Below are 16,531 nucleotides of genomic sequence, written 5' to 3' on the forward strand. Positions count from 1 at the left end.
AAAGAGGTATTTTTGTTAAATAAATGTTGTTTATTTAAATGACTTATTTATTTATCTTCCGTCTTAAAATGTATTCTGAAAGCAATTGGATTCCATGTATGGACAATTATATGTGATAAAAGCGAAAAGAATATTGGGTTGATTCTCTAAAACAATACACATAAGTGGCTACTTTTAATAATTTTGACAGCTATAGGAAGGTAATAAATATGAACTGAAGCGTGAATCTTAATCTGCCTTACAGCTCTAAGCGTCGAATAGAATTGAAAACTTTGGGATTCATATAAATGCGCTACATAATTATGTCATTTAAGAAAGATGCGCACAAAATTTTAAAAATAAAATTCAACAATCATACAAACCAAAGATAAGCTTGCAATCATAGGACAGCATCAAGTCTGTTATATACAACTCACCAAAGATGAGCTTACAATCATGCATAGGACAGCATCAAGTCTGTTATATACAACTCACCAAAGATGAGCTTACAATCATGCATAGGACAGCATCAAGTCTGTTATAAACAACTCACCAAAAATGAGCTTGCAATCATGTGACAGCATCAAGTCCGTTATTTACAACTCACCTAATATAAGCTTGCAATCATAGGACAGCATCAAGTCCGTTATATACAACCCACCAAAGATGACAGGCTTGCAATCATAGGACAGAATCAAGTCCGTTATATACAACCCACCAAAGATGACAGGCTTGCAATCATAGGACAGAATCAAGTCCGTTATATACAACTCACCAAAGATAAGCTTGCAATCATAGGACAGCATCAAGTCCGTTATATACAACTCACCACAGATAACAGGGTGTAATTTCTGTCTGCCAGATGCGAGTTTCGTCTACCTTAGACTTAACAATAGTACACAAATAAAAAAAGAGTTATAGGATATAAATCAAGCACAAAGTGTAAGGGCATCGCAAGTCTTAAGGCTTTTCTACCTCAGGCATAGATTACCTTAGCTGTATTTGGCAATACTTTTAGGAATGTTGATCGTCAATGCTCATCAACTCCGGACTTTATTTTGCCTTTTTTAACTTTTTTGTGATTCGAGCGTCACTGGTAAGTCTTATCTAGACGAAACGCACGTCTGGCGTATATACAAAATTTTGTCCAGAAATCTATGATGAGTTTGTCGCAAGTCACATTTAATAAGTAATGTACAAAAATCCACTTGGGCCATCCATACCTTAGGGTAAAAATACCTTAGAGAAGTAAATATGACCATTTCAATTATGTTTCAAGTCAACACAAAAGGCGTGACTATTTTGCTGGTAACACTTGTGAACAAGCAGTCTTGTCGACCTAGTTTACACTTATCAAAGATACCAGAGGCTCTTTTCACAACAAAATGATTTGAATTAAACGTACGACATACTGAAATGTATTATTATTTTTTTATGACAAGTATTTTTCTCCTCGTATTTTTTGGTTTTTATAAATTGGAACAGAACGAGGTGGGTTTCTTCTACAGAAGACTCGTCAGTATCGATCTAGTCATAACAACTGGAGGCCAAATCAAAATTAAAAGTTTTGTGCAATGTATACTGTTGAAATGGATTTTAGAAACAAATGAAATTGTTTGTTTTTTTTCCCTTATTGACTTATTCCACATATATCTTTTCAGTCATAAGCATTTTTGATTTTCAAAGTACAACTTAGGCTGAAATTAATCGTTCATTTTCTTTTCTGATCTAAAAGAGAGAAATAGTTTATGCTTGTTTTTGGTTTTGGTTTTAAGATAATGCTTAAGTAATTTCACATTGCAAGGAAAATGAAAAGTGTTTAGCATGTTGATATTTCTAAAGAAATTGCCTGCTTAAATGGACTGACTCATTTTAATCAAAATCGCCTTGAAAAATACGCATTGAAACCACGAGAACCTATAGCGGGCGAGATTAAGTGTCCAACTATATGCAAGTTGGCCTGTCTATATACAATAAAAAGCCCTTAAACGTCTAGAGGTTATATGAAAAAACAGGTACGCCTAATTCACCAAAAATCATTCCGATACGACAGAAAACAACTACTAACGTGGTTGCTCACTGTGTAGCGGGTGTCTGCAGCATCCTTAATGTATCACATATTAACAGACACTAAACAAAATTGCTTTGAATAGAACTCATCGTGAAACTTGGCGTAAAGACTATTTTCTCCCGGATGTGACATATCGAATTAGACGATCATCGGGCATGTCCTTTAATAAGCAACACAACGGATGCCACATTTGTATAAGGATCTGATTCCCCTTCCAATGCACCCCTGAATATCCCGGTTTTTGATGGAGTTCGTATTGCCCTTGCTCAGTCTTTAATTCTTTCATGCTATGAGTTTGAATGTCCCTTTGATTTCTTTCGCCTATCTTGTATTCCTCTATTCATAAACAGAGAAATACAACTTTCGGGTTTACATTATCCCTTTTGTGATTGTCTCCCTTAGAATTAGATGATATATTTTATATATTATTAAATAAGGAAGCATCATACCTAAGTATATTTTCATCATAAACCAAGGAACGTAGATAAGTAGATGTCTATAAAGTCCAAATTGCATAAACTTATTTCGCACCAATTCTAGTCAAAAGAAATTACATAAGTTTTGAATCGATTGATTAAAACAACAGTGTTTGCAATTTCAATGTCCAATGATAAAATGTCTATTTGTAATATTTCTCCCATTTGCTTTTCGTTTATGATTCAGGTCTTTATTGTTAAACTATAGATTAGCTGCAACAAAAGAACAAAAGTTATTTTAGTTCAAATCTAGTAAATCCATTTAGAATACCCAAATGAAAAATGATAAAAACTGAGGCAAACTCAATACAGAGTAAACTGATCCATGAACAAGGTCTTCACCAAACAATGTTTCACTTAGACAAAATATCACATTCAAAAACGAAATACAATCAGTTAATGTACAGATTAGACACCCATTCTGGTATTAAAATATCTAGGACCATGAAAATCATGTCGCATCAGATGCGTAGTGGGAATAACTATACGTCATGTGATTCAAAGTCATACATAGTAAATAGCATGACCAATCTAGTAGAAATGTTAGATGGGTGATAGTGAACATTTGTTATGTATTAAAAACACACAATATCTATCATCTATGGGATTCGGTAACGAGGAAGCAGTTTGTGTCGTCGATCGAATGAGATTAAAATATTTCAGTAGATATGTAAGAACAACTTCTCTTCATAACGATTTTAGAAATATAGATGAAAATTAGATAATTTACCACGATTATGAGGACTAACAAGTCATCATTTCAAAACTATTTCAAAACTTTTCAAAACTTAAGTGCGAGGTTTGGCTAGTCACAAACCCATGTTCAACCTACTATTTTTCGTAAAAAAGTCCTGTAAAAAAGTCAGGAAAATGGCAGTTGTTATCTTATAGTTCGTGTCTGTGTGTGTTGCATGTTTCTGCTGTTTCGTTGTTCTCCTCTTATAGTTTATGTGTTTCTCGCAGTTTTAGTTTGTAAGCCGGATGTGTTTTTGTCATTAGATTTATAACTTTCCAACGGCGGTAAACTACTGTTGTCTTTATTTACAATAGTCATGACGAACTGGTACAACATTTAATCATTGCAAATTGTTCATTGTCTTAGACTGATTAAATGATTATCCCAACCTATTTTCAAATGAATTTTACTTTCAATCATTTAAAGAAATCTCATTTTTCCAAAATTTCCCATACCTGGAACGATGTTTATTGTTTATTTTTTAATTCATTACATGAAGTTATTGTAGTATTGTCCAAGTGTTGTCAGTGTCGGGGAATGTTGATGGAGGAGACTAACAGCTTTTGTTGTATGTGCGTTTCCGGTTCGTCTACTATTAAACCACGAATATCGGTAGACATAGGATGCAGCTTCTAATTGCGGAAGAATCTCCTTCATAAAATGCAGTTGAGTAGTAGTTGAAGTACTATATTGACAAGCGAATTCCGTCAGCCATATGGGTTTGTGATATCTGTCCCATAATTGTTTAAGATATGTCATGATCTGATCAGCGTGACACCAATACGCGTGAGTAGAAATATGATCAACTTTACAGCCATTGCAATGTTGGAAAAATTGATCCAGCCATTCAAACGGATTCATATTACAATGAGTACAGGGCGCTACTGCTGGAGCCACTAACACTTTACCATGGCCTTTATTTTCTATTGTCTTCCAATGAGTTGCTGCATCTTGTGGAGTTATATTGGACTGTTGCGGAAAGTTCGGTTCGTTGAAGCCTAGTACATAATGAGCTTGATCCAGTATGTATACTGGAGTATCAACATGTGGACGAATTCCCCATACCATTGGTACGTAGCCTGACTTTATAGTATTTGAACAATTTAGTTTATGATGTTCCCATGGTGACATGTGCCAGTCGTACCTAAAATTAGATAAAATTTGAGACTTGTAATAATTTGGAATTGATCTCGAAATGCAAAATTGAAATAATCCTGTACATCTTCATTTAACTATTTCGATGTTTAACCTTGTATTATTTACACAAATTACTGCAGATAACCAAAATAAAAATTGCCACAAACTGCTACTGCAGCACCGGTTGCTTATCGTTTAAAACTAATTAATCCATTACCAGAAATAAATTGCATATTTTACTATTCAATATATGGCACGAGATCAGTATGTTATCTATTACCAAAACCAAGAGGAGATTTCGGCATAGAAATATGAATCCTCATAACTCTTCTAACCAACAAACACAAGTGAGTCAATCGGTTCTGAAGAAGATAATGTTTGAGGCTTTGGTTTTGCCATTTGATTGAGGACTGCCCGTTTTGAATTTTCCTCTGAGTTCGGTAATTTTGATATTTCACTTTTTGCAATATTTGTCGACCTGTGGCAATTTTTACTTGATATATTATATGGACATATGTTTATTGTTGACCTTTAATATGATACATTATGTTTTACCTAAATTTTATGATTTAAATGTAAAAATTGGATTATGTGAACTATGCTTACTTGGATAATAAATGCGTACGTTTCGATCTGCAAATATTTAAAAGAGATTATCGAGATAAAAATAAGTATTTTATAAGAAAATATTGTTTCCAATTCTCTACTAACCACCAGTGCACATTGGTAAAAGCAAACTCATCTCCGCACATGTATGCACTACCACCGGAAAGTGCCAACCCCTTCTTTGAAGAAGCATTAGATATATCAAATATCAAAAGTAAAAGTAAAATGGTGAGCATTAATCTCTTCATTTCTGGAGAAAAAAATTCCTACAAATAAGATAATAATGAAATGTATGTTGTATTTTTGGTTTTGAAGATTTGATTAATTCGTCAAAAAACAGGTGATAAAATCATGTTAATATTTCAACTTTACTGTTATACGTATCCACCAATGAAATTTGTATTTTTCTATGGTTTTCCTTTTTTTTTATCAAGATTATAACACGACTGCTGTGTCCCAATTTTTGACATTTTTACCTATTATATCTGTTTGTTTTGTTCACACATCGTTGTCAATATAATGGATTTTCATACAAGTGAGAGGTTTAGCTAGCTATAAAACCAGGTTGAATCCATCATTTTCTTCATAAGAAAATGCTGTACCAAGTCAGGAATATGACAGTTGTTATTCCATTCGTTTGATGTGTTTGGGCTTTTGATTTTGCCATTTTATTAGGAACTGTCCCTTTTGAATTTCGGTATTTATGGGATTTTACTCTTTTCTTATTCATTTAGGCCTACAGAGCTTAACTAAATTTTGTTTGTTTATCCCCGTATCTGCAATTTTAAAATTTCTTAAGTTCAAAATATATATAAAAGTTATAAATGCAATTCGTGGTTCACATGATACGTGTTTCCGGACTTATCTTCTACCAGTATTATCACGGGCAAAAGCAAAGAAAGCAAAACAATATATCGAGTTTTAGAGCCCAAAATATAAAAGGAATAAACAGTTAAATCAGAATCATTTAAAATTGCTTGCACGAGGGAGTAAAACAAAATTCTTTTTACGCTAAAATGAACATATGTTTTTTTAAGTTAAGAATGAATGCCACGAAATGCTTACCATCACAAAAGTACAAAAACTTACCAGATTTGAAGATAGAAATTTCCCTATGTTAAAGTTTATCATAATTCTATAATAAGAAGTTTGATAAGCAAAGGTCACTTCGTGTCAAACTGTTCATACTTGTATCAGATGACTCGCGGTTAACAATAAAAAAAAATCAAAATTAATATAACGTTCCTTTTATATATTACCCATGCCTGCCTCCATGACCATTTTGCAATTTGTAACCTTGTATATATAATGAGTTTATTCATATGACATTTCTTTCAAAACTATGTTTATAAACAAAAACATCTTTAATGTATGAAATTGTTATAATATTTTCCAAGAGTTGTAAGCGTTGAAGGATGTTGATGTAACAGACTAGCTGATGATGTCACAAAACCATCTCCCGGCCACCTACTAACAAACCAAGCGTATCGAAAAACAAATGGTGCAGCTTCCAATCGAGGTAGTATTTCCCTCATGAATTGCAACTGTACATTAGCAGAATGGGTATTCATGCAGGCAAATTTCGTGAGCCATATTGGTTTATGAAATCGATCATATATCTGTTTCAAAAACGACATAATTTGATCTGCATTGCACCAATAAGCATGTGTAGCAATGTGGTTTACTCTACAACCAGTGCAACTGCTTAAAAATTCATCTAGGTAATAGTTTCGAATGACTATGTCCACAGGGAGCAGCTGCAGGGTTTACCAAAACCTTGCCAGGGGCTCTGGTCTCAATAGCTTTCCAGTGTCTCGCAGCTGTATATGGAGTCATATCAACAATTTAAGGATTCGGCTCGTTAAAACCTAAGATATAGTGGATTTCGTCTGTAAGATTGAACTTTTTGGCAGCGTTTTGATTATGTCCCCAAACTAAAGGAACATATCCAGGCTTTGGTTTATTTGTGCAGTTCTTTAACTGACGTTTGTCCTGGTGCATACGCCAATCATACCTGCAAAGCTAATTTGATTAAAGCTATAAAGGCACATAAATAGTAGTAGTAGAAGTAGTAGTAGTAGTCGTCTTATCATAATAATAACATTTATAATATGTGTGCTTTTCATGCGCTTTTGTGAATTAAGAATGTATTAAACAAAAACTCAAAAAGTGCTATAATTCCTAAATAATTCCCAAATTTATTTACGCTTAGCTTTCCAATCCATCAGAATGAATTTGAATATTTGGATACATATTATGTTTAAATTGTTGATGTCATAAATAATGTAGTTCTTTCATTTCTTTTATATTCTTGTCTTTTATCTATTTGGATTTGAGTGTTCCTAGTGAGAGTTATACAAAAATGCGCTTCGGGCGCGTGGAATTCATACACTTTTTTTAAGCACTGTGTCAATACCTTTGCTGGGAGACTATCAGCCCCTATAATTATCATCAGTTCGATAGTATTTTTTTCTTTACTAACATGATTAATGTTGTAAGAAAATATAGAAATATCGGTTACAAGTACATATAAAATGACAAAAACTAAAATTTGTATAGATGTTTATGCTCTTATATAACGTTTCCAACAATGTTCACGTTTACCGGGCCTTAAATATACGTTATATTCTATATGATCTCAAAACTCCCTCAGTCATAGTTGAACTTACATGAATTTGGATATTTTTTTGGGTTCCCATTGGTCATCGGTCTCATGCATTCATAGCTTTCAAATAATCGGCTTAGAGCATTTCTTATGAAGGTAAATCCAGAATAGCGCTTCGGACGCATGGAATTTATAGTGTGTAGTTTTTCATGTTTTGCTTGCGTCTTTTTTTAACATTTACAAATTCTTTATTGCATTATTTAAATGTTAAAAAAGGTCTATTAAAGAACAATTGTTCTTTATAGATTTATATAAATCTGAAATATTTGAAAGTCGTCAAATAAACAATGGTATATGATTTTTTTTATGGACCAAATTGTGGTTTATTTTGTTAGAGATATCGTTGCATCAATATATTTTTATAACATTGGGGATACTATTCCCTCTATTTACATATAAAAAAAAAGATGTGGTATGATTGCCAATGAGACAACTCTACACAAGAGATCAAATGACACAGAAATTAACAACTATAGATCACCGTATAACGTTTAACAATGAGCAAAGCCCATACAGCATAGTCAGCCATTAATGGCCCCAAAATGACAAATGTTAAACAATTCAAACGAGAAAATTTACGGAATAATTTATGTAAAAAAATGAACGAAAAACATATATTAGTAACACATCAACAAACAAGAACATATTAACGAACTAAAAAAAACCGTTGAAAAAGGCTTTACTCATCAGATGATACAAATAGAAGTACATGTAACAAAAACTCAGAGTGAACATGTCCGGATACATCCGAACAACAAAAAGACGTCCTGCAACGCGATAACGTTACGATTATTTCGACGTTTTGTTGGATTTTTTCACAAAGAACGCAATTTTGAATGATGTATACCGTAAAAACAAAGTCGGTGACCCTATCTTTATTTTGCATCATTATATCGGAAATTTATGTATCAACAAAATATAGTTTTTTAAGAAAAATCTATGGAGTAGAATTAGAGATTTGGCGATTTTAAGATAAATTTTAGAAGGGTTTTCACCAATTTCATGTGCTTTCTATATAAATGTCCACCCATTTTGTAAGAATTCAATCAGTAATATTTCAAATGGTAATTGAGATAAATGCAATATTTTTTCGATTTTCAGTTGAAGTTCATCGAGCCAGAGTTGTATGCCAAATTTTACTGAAATCTGTGACATAGCCCATTTACTGTAACTTGACCTTAAGAATGAAACAATATTTGTAAATGGAACATTATCAAATAAATCATACATATTATTGACATTGAAATGCTTCCTACGAATATCAGCAAATTCAATACAATTAATTAATCATGTTTAATAGTATACTTGCAGTTACAAGGTATACATTGTGGTAACATCTTAGACAATGTCATCGAAAATATACGACCATTGAAATATAACAACTGGTTTTTTTTCTATGCTTTATTCCTTATGTGTATAATAATTTTTTAACTAAGATACATTTTCCGGTTATATATTCATACAATTTTATCTGTAAATGATTTAGTATGAGATTGTCTGACAAAATGTATAATCAAACAGTAACAGATTATTTTTATTTTGAATGTTGCGATGGTGATCTAATCGTCGTACAACAATTACCAAAAACTAAACTGAAGTGATCAAAATAATAATATGATTTTAAAGAGGTATTTTTGTTAAATAAATGTTGTTTCTTTAAACGACTTATTTATTTATATTTCGTCCTGAAATAGATTCTGAAAGCAATTGGATTCCATATATAGACCATTATTTCAGCAAAAAGCGAAAAGACTATTGGGTTGATCTCTAAACCAATTCACATAAGTGACTACTTTTAATAATTTTGACAGCTATAGGAAGGTAATAACTATGAACTAAAGCGTGAATCTAAAGCTGCCTTACAGCTCTAAGCGACGAATAAGGCGTGACTATTTTGCTGGTAACACTCTCGTGAACAAATCGTCCTTTAGCAGTCGCTTCGACCCAGTTAACACTTATCAAAGATACCAGAGGCTCTTTTCAAACAACAAAATCTTATGATTTGAATAAATGGTTTTTATACGACCGCAAATTTTGAAAAAAAATTCGTCGTATATTGCTCTCACGTTGTCGTCGTCGTCGTCGTCGTCGTCGTCGTCGTCCGAATACTTTTAGTTTTCGCACTCTAACTTTAGTAAAAATGAATAGAAATCTATGAAATTTTAACACAAGGTTTATGACCATAAAAGGAAGGCTGGTATTGATTTTGGGAGTTTTGGTCCTAAAATTTTAGGAATTAGGGGCCAAAAAGGGCCCAAATAAGCATTTTCTTGGTTTTCGCACTATAACTTAAGTTTAAGTTAATAGAAATCTATGAAATTTTGACACAAGGTTCATGACCACAAAAGAAAGGTTGGGATTGATTTTGGGAGTTTTGGTTTCAACAGTTTAGGAATTAGGGGCCAAAAAAAGGGCCCAAATAAGCATTATTCTTGGTTTTTGCACAATAACTTTAGGTTAAGTATATAGAAATCAATGAAATTTAAACACAATGTTTATGACCACAAAAGGAAGATTGGTATTGATTTTGGGAGTTTAGGTCCCAACAGTTTAGGAATTAGGGGCCAAAAAGAGACCCAAATAAGCATTTTTCTCGATTTTCGCACCATAACGTTAGTATAAGTAAATAGAAATCTATGAAATTTAAACACAAGGTTTATGACCATTAAAGGAAGGTTGGTATTGATTTTGGGAGTTTTGGTCCCAATAGAAAAAGGGGCCCAAAGGGTCCAAAATTAAACTTTGTTTGATTTCATCAAAATTGAATAATTGGGGTTCTTTGATATGCCGAATCTAACTGTGTATGTAGATTCTTAACTTTTGGTCATGTTTTCAAATTGGTCTACATTAAGGTCCAAAGGGTCCAAATTTAAACTTAGTTTGATTTTGACAAAAAATGAATCGGTTGGGTTCTTTGATATGTTGAATCTAAAAATGTACTTAGATTCTTGATTATTGGCCCAGTTTTCAAGTTGGTCCAAATCTGGGTCCAAAATTAAACTTTATTTGATTTCATCAAAAATTGAATAAATGGGGTTCTTTGAAATGCCAAATCTAACTGTGTATGTAGATTCTTCATTTTTGGTCCCGTTTTCAAATTGGCCTACATTAAGGTCCAAAGGGTTCAAAATTAAACTAAGTTTGATTTTAACAAAAATTAAATTCTTGGGCCTCGATATGCTGAATCTAAACATGTACTTAGATTTTTGATTATGGGCCCAGTTTTCAAGTTGGTCCAAATCAGGATCTTAAATTATTATATTAAGTATTGTGCAATAGCAAGTCTTTTCAATTGCACAGTATTGTGCAATGGCAAGAAATATCTAATTTCACAATATTGTGAAATAGCAATTTTTTTTTTACTTAGAGTTATCTTTCTTTGTCCAGAATAGGAAGCAAGAAATATCTTATTGCAAGATTTTTTTTTAATTAGAGTTATCTTTCTTTGTCCAGCATCAACTTAAATCTTTGTTATATACAATATACAATGTATATTCAATTTTTACTACCAACTGATAAATTAAAATAATCAGTAAATCTTTACCATTCTCGACAGTGATAACAAACAGTTTTTTTACATCTTAATATTTTATGATGTATTTAAATGAGTAGTTATTGTTGCAAACTCCATTAGAATATTTTAATTGAGATTAGTTTTGGAATAAGGGAAAGGGGGATGTGATTAAAAATTGGGTTCAATTTTCCTCATTTTAAATTTCATAAATAAAAAGAAAATTTCTTCAAACATTTTTTTGAGAGGATTAATATTCAACAGCATAGTGAATTGCTCTAAGAGAAAACAAAAGTTTAAGTTCATTAGAACACATTCATTCTGTGTCAGAAACCTATGCTGTGTCAACTATTAAATCACAATCCAAATTTAGAGCTGAATCCAGCTTGAATGTTGTGTCCATACTTGCCCCAACCGTTCAGGGTTCAACCTCTGCGGTCGTATAAAGCTACGCCCTGCGGAGCATCTGGTTATAAATTGGTACAGAACCAGGTTGGTTTCTTCTACAGAAGACTCGTCAGTATCGATATAGTCAAAACAACTGGAGGCCAAATCAAAATTAAAGTTTTGTGCAATGTAAAAAAATACTGATGAAATGGATTTTGGAAACAGAGGAAATTGTTTTTTTCCTTATTGACTTATGCCACATATATCTTTTCAGTCATATGCATTTTTGATTTTCAAAGTACAACTTTGCCTGGAATGAATCGTTCATTTTCTTTTCTGATCTGAAAGAGAGATTTATACTTGTTTTGTTTTTTGTTTTCAGATAATCCTTAAGTCATTTCACATAGCAAGGACATTCATAGTGTTTATCATGCTGAAATTTCTAAAGAAATTGCCTGTTTTAAATGGACTGACTCATTTTAATCAAAATCGCCATGAAAAATACGCATTTAAAACAAATGAAAGGTGTAATATGATCATGGTATCTATTTGTCAATGAGACAGCAATAAAACGACAAAATAACCACGAAAACCTCTAGCGGACAAGATTAAGTGTCCAACCATAGGCAAGTTGGCCTGTCTATATGCAATTAAAAGTCCTTAAACGTCTAGAGGTTATATGAAAAAAAACAGGTAGGCCTAATTCACCATATAACATTCCGATACGACAGAGACCAACTACTAACGAGGTTGTTCACTGTGTAGCGGGGTGTTTGCATCATCCTATAAATGTATCCGAAATTGACAGACATTAAATAAAATTGCTTTGAATAGAACTAACCGTGAAACTTGGCGTAAACACTATTTTCTCCCGGATGGGACATATCGAATTAGACTATCATCGGGCATGTCCTTTAATAAGCAACACAACTGTGTATAAGGATCTGATTCCCCTTCCAATGCACCCCTGAATAACCCGTTTTTTGATGGAGTTAGTGTTGCCCTTGCTCATTTTTTAGTTCTTTCATGTAATGAGTTTGAATGTCCCTTTGATTTCTTTCCCCTATCTTGTATTCCTCTGACAGAGAAATACAACTTTCGGGTTTACATTATCCCCTTTGTGATTGTCTCCCTTAGAATTAAATGAGATATTTTGTATAGTATTAAATAAGGAAGCATCATACCTAAGTATTTTCTAATTATAATCCAAGGAACATAGATAAGTAGATGTCTATAAAGTCAAAATTGCATAAACCTATGTCGCACCAAGTCTAGTCAAAATAAATTACATAAGTTTTGAATCGATTGATTAAAAACAACAGTGTTTGCAATTTCAATGTCCAATGATAAATTGTTTATTTGTAATATTTCTTCCATTTGCTTTTCGTATATGATTCAGGTCTTTATTGTTAAACTATCGATTAGCTGCAACAGAAGTTGTTTTATTTCAAATCTAGTAAATCCATATAGAATACACAAATAAAAAATGATAAAAACTGAGGGAAACTGATCCGTCAACAAGGTCTTCACCAAACAATGTTTCACTTAGTCAAAATATCACATTCGAAAACGAATACAATCAGTTTATGTACAGATTAGACACCCATTCTGGTATTAAAATATCTAGGACCATGAAAATCATGTCGCATCAGATGCATAGTTGGAATAACTATACGTCGTGTGATTCAATAGTAGTAAATAGCATGACCAATCTAGTAGAAATGTTAGATGGGTGAAAGTTTACATTTGTTATGTATTAAAAAACACACAATGTATATGGGATTCGGTAACGAGGAAGCAGTTTGTGTCGTCGATCGAATGAGATTAAAATATTTCAGTCGATATGCAAGAACAACTTCTCTTCATATAGATTTCAGAAAAAATACATGTAGATGATAATTAGATAATTTACGACGATTATGAGGGCTAACAAGTCATCATTTCAAAACTTAAAAGTCTTTTACAGAACTTTTCAAAATTTTAAGCGCGAGATTTGGCTAGTCACAAACCCAGGTTCAACCCACGATTTTCCCTAAAAATGTCATGTACCAAGTCCGAAAAAATGGCAGTTGTAATCTTATAGTTCGTGTCTGTGTGTGTTGCATTGTCGTTTTTATTGCACTTCAGTGTTTCTGCAGTTTCGTTGTTTTCCTCTTATAGTTTATGTGTTTCTCTCAGTTTTAGTTTGTTAGCCGGATGTGATTTTTGTCAGTAGATTTATAACTTTCGAACGGCGGTTTACTAATGTTGTCTTTATTTACAATAGTCATGACGAACTGGTACAGCATTTAATCAATGCAAAATGTTCATTGTCTTAGACTGGTTAAATGATTATCCCAACCTATTTTCAAACGAATTTTACTTTCAATCATTTAAAGAAATCTCATTTTCCCAAAATTTCCGATACCTGGAACGGTGTTTATTGTTTTATTTTTTAATTCATTACATGAAGTTATTGTAGTATTGTCCAAGTGTTGTCAGTGTTGGGGAATGTTGGTGGAGAAGACTAACAGCTTTTGTTGTATGTGCGTCTCCGGTTCGTCTACTATTAAACCACGAATATCGGTAGACATAGGATGCAGCTTCTAATTTCGGAAGAATCTCCTTCATAAAATGCAGTTGAGTAGTAGTTGAAGTGCTATATTGACAAGCGAATTCCGTCAGCCATATGGGTTTGTGATATCTGTCCCATAATTGTTTTAAATAGTTCATGATCTGATCAGCGTGACACCAATATGCATGAGTAGAAATATGATCAACTTTGCAGCCATTGCAGTGTTGGAAAAATTGATCCAGCCATTCAAACGGATTCATATTACAATGAGTACAGGGCGCTACTGCTGGAGCCACTAACACCTTACCATGGCCTTTATTTTCTATTGTCTTCCAATGAGTTGCTGCATCTTGTGGAGATATATTGGACTGTTGCGGAAAGTTCGGTTCGTTGAAGCCTAGTACATAATGAGCTTGATCTAGTATGTATACTGGAGTATCAACATGTGGACGAATTCCCCATACCATTGGAACGTAGCCTGACTTTATAGTATTTGAACAATTTAGTTTATGATGTTCCCATGGTGACATGTGCCAGTCGTACCTGAAATTAGATAAATTTGAGACTTTTGGTATTGATCTCGAAATGCAAAATTGAAAAGAATCCTGTACATCTTTATATTAAAACTATTTCGATGTTTAACCTTGTATAATTTACACAAGTTACAGATAACTAAAATAAAAGTTGCCACAAGCTGCTACTACAGCACCGGTTGCTTATCCATTTAAAACTAATTTATCCATTACCAGAAATAAATTGCATACTTTACCATACAATATATGACACGTGATCAGTATGTTATCTATTACCAAAACCAAGAGGAAGATTTCGGCATAGAAATATGAATCCTCATAACTCTTCTATCCAACAAGGACAAGTGAGTCAATCCGTTTTGAAGAAGATAATGTTTGACGTTTTGGTTTTGCCATTTGATTGAGGACTGCCCGTTTTGAATTTTCCTCTGAGTTCGGTATTTTTGTATTTCACTTTTTGCAATATATGTCGACCTGTGGCAATTTAAACTTGATATATTGTATGGACATATGATTAGTGTTGACCTTTAATATGATACATCATGTTTTACCTAAATTTTATGATTCAAAATGTAATACATTGGATTATGCTTACTTGGATAATAAATGCGTCCGTTTCGCTCAGCAAATATTTAAAAGAGATTATCAAGATAAGAATAAGTATTTTATAAGAAAATAGTGTTTTCAATTCGCTACTAACCACCAGTGCACATTGGTAAAAGCAAACTCATCTCCGCACATGTATGCACTACCACCGGAAAGTGCCAACCCCTTCTTTGAAGAAGCATTAGATATATCAAATATCAAAAGTAAAAGTAAAATGGTGAGCATTAATCTCTTCATTTCTGCAACAAAGACAAATTCATACAAATAATATAATAATAATATTCATGTTGTATTTTTGTTTTCGAAGATTTCAATGATTCGTAAAAAAAAACAAGTGATAAAATCATGTTTATAATTTAAATTTACTGTTTTATGTATCCAACAATGAAATTTGTTTCTTTCTATGGTTTTCCTTTTTTTATCAAGATTATAACACGACTGCTGTGTCCACAATTTTTGACATTTTTACCTATTATATCTGTTTATTTTGTTCACACATCGTTGTCAATATAATGGACTTTCATACAAGTCAGAGGTTTAGCTAGCTATAAAACCAGGTTAAATCCATCCTTTTCTTCATAAGAAAATTATGTACCAAGTCAGGAATATGACAGTTGTTATTCCAAACGTTTAATGTGTTTGGGCTTTTGATTTAGTCATTTGATTAGGAACTTTCCCTTTTGAATTTCGGTATTAATGTGATTTTACTCTTTACTTATTCATTTAGGCCTACAGAGCTTTGCTTATTTTTTTTTGTTTATCCCCGTATCTGCAATCATAAAATTTCTTAAGTTCAAAACATATATTAAAGTTATAAATGCAATTCGTGGTTCGCATGATACGTGTTTCCGGACTTATCTTTTACCAGTCTTTTCACGGACTAAAGAAAAGCAAGCAAAACAATGTATTGAGTTTAAGAGCACAAAATATGAAAGGACTAAATAGTAAAATTAAAATCATTTAAATTTGCTTGCACGAGGGAGTAAAACAAAATTCTTTTTACGCTAAAATGAACATAAAGTTTTTACGTTATGAATGAACGCCATGAAATGCTTACCATCACAAAAGTACGAAAATTTACCAGATTTGAAGATAGAAATTTTCCTGTGTTAAAGTTTATCATGATTCTATAATAAGAAGTTTGATAAGCAAAGGTCACTTCGTGTCAAACTGTTCATACTTGTATCAGATGACTCGCGGTAAACAATAAAATTTTATCAAAATTAATATAACGTTCCTTTTATATATTACCCATGCCTGCCTCCATGAC

At 32.6% G+C, this 16,531-nt stretch overlaps 2 protein-coding genes across 2 annotated transcripts; both read right to left on the reverse strand.

Moving 5' to 3' along the window:
- Positions 1 to 3,444: 3,444 nt before the first annotated feature.
- Positions 3,445 to 6,122, reverse strand: LOC134714089 (uncharacterized). The gene is made up of 3 exons (XM_063575335.1): positions 6,071 to 6,122; positions 5,111 to 5,255; positions 3,445 to 4,406 (listed from the first exon to the last, which is right to left on the reverse strand). The coding sequence occupies exons 2-3, from the start codon at positions 5,251 to 5,253 to the stop codon at positions 3,752 to 3,754; spliced, it is 798 nt and encodes a 265-aa protein (XP_063431405.1). The 5' UTR covers positions 5,254 to 5,255; positions 6,071 to 6,122; the 3' UTR covers positions 3,445 to 3,751.
- A 7,888-nt stretch (positions 6,123 to 14,010) lies between these two features.
- LOC134716728 (uncharacterized) lies at positions 14,011 to 16,370 on the reverse strand. The gene is made up of 3 exons (XM_063579730.1): positions 16,319 to 16,370; positions 15,356 to 15,500; positions 14,011 to 14,665 (listed from the first exon to the last, which is right to left on the reverse strand). Exons 2-3 carry the CDS (start codon positions 15,496 to 15,498, stop codon positions 14,011 to 14,013), a joined length of 798 nt encoding a protein of 265 aa, XP_063435800.1. The 5' UTR covers positions 15,499 to 15,500; positions 16,319 to 16,370.
- Positions 16,371 to 16,531: the final 161 nt, after the last annotated feature.

Source organism: Mytilus trossulus, chromosome 4, assembly GCF_036588685.1.
Source record: "Mytilus trossulus isolate FHL-02 chromosome 4, PNRI_Mtr1.1.1.hap1, whole genome shotgun sequence".
In the NCBI taxonomy this organism is placed as follows: domain Eukaryota; kingdom Metazoa; phylum Mollusca; class Bivalvia; order Mytilida; family Mytilidae; genus Mytilus; species Mytilus trossulus.

What these genes read in the sequence shown, in the direction of transcription:
- LOC134716728 (XM_063579730.1), bottom strand. Translation starts at nt 15,498, where the DNA reads ATGAAGAGATTAATGCTCACCATTTTACTTTTACTTTTGATATTTGAT. An exon ending in TTTACCAATGTGCACTGGTG is followed by an intron (nt 14,666 to 15,355) that starts GTTAGTAGCGAA and finishes ATCTAATTTCAG; the next exon opens with GTACGACTGGCACATGTCAC.
- LOC134714089 (XM_063575335.1), bottom strand. Translation starts at nt 5,253, where the DNA reads ATGAAGAGATTAATGCTCACCATTTTACTTTTACTTTTGATATTTGAT. An exon ending in TTTACCAATGTGCACTGGTG is followed by an intron (nt 4,407 to 5,110) that starts GTTAGTAGAGAA and finishes ATCTAATTTTAG; the next exon opens with GTACGACTGGCACATGTCAC.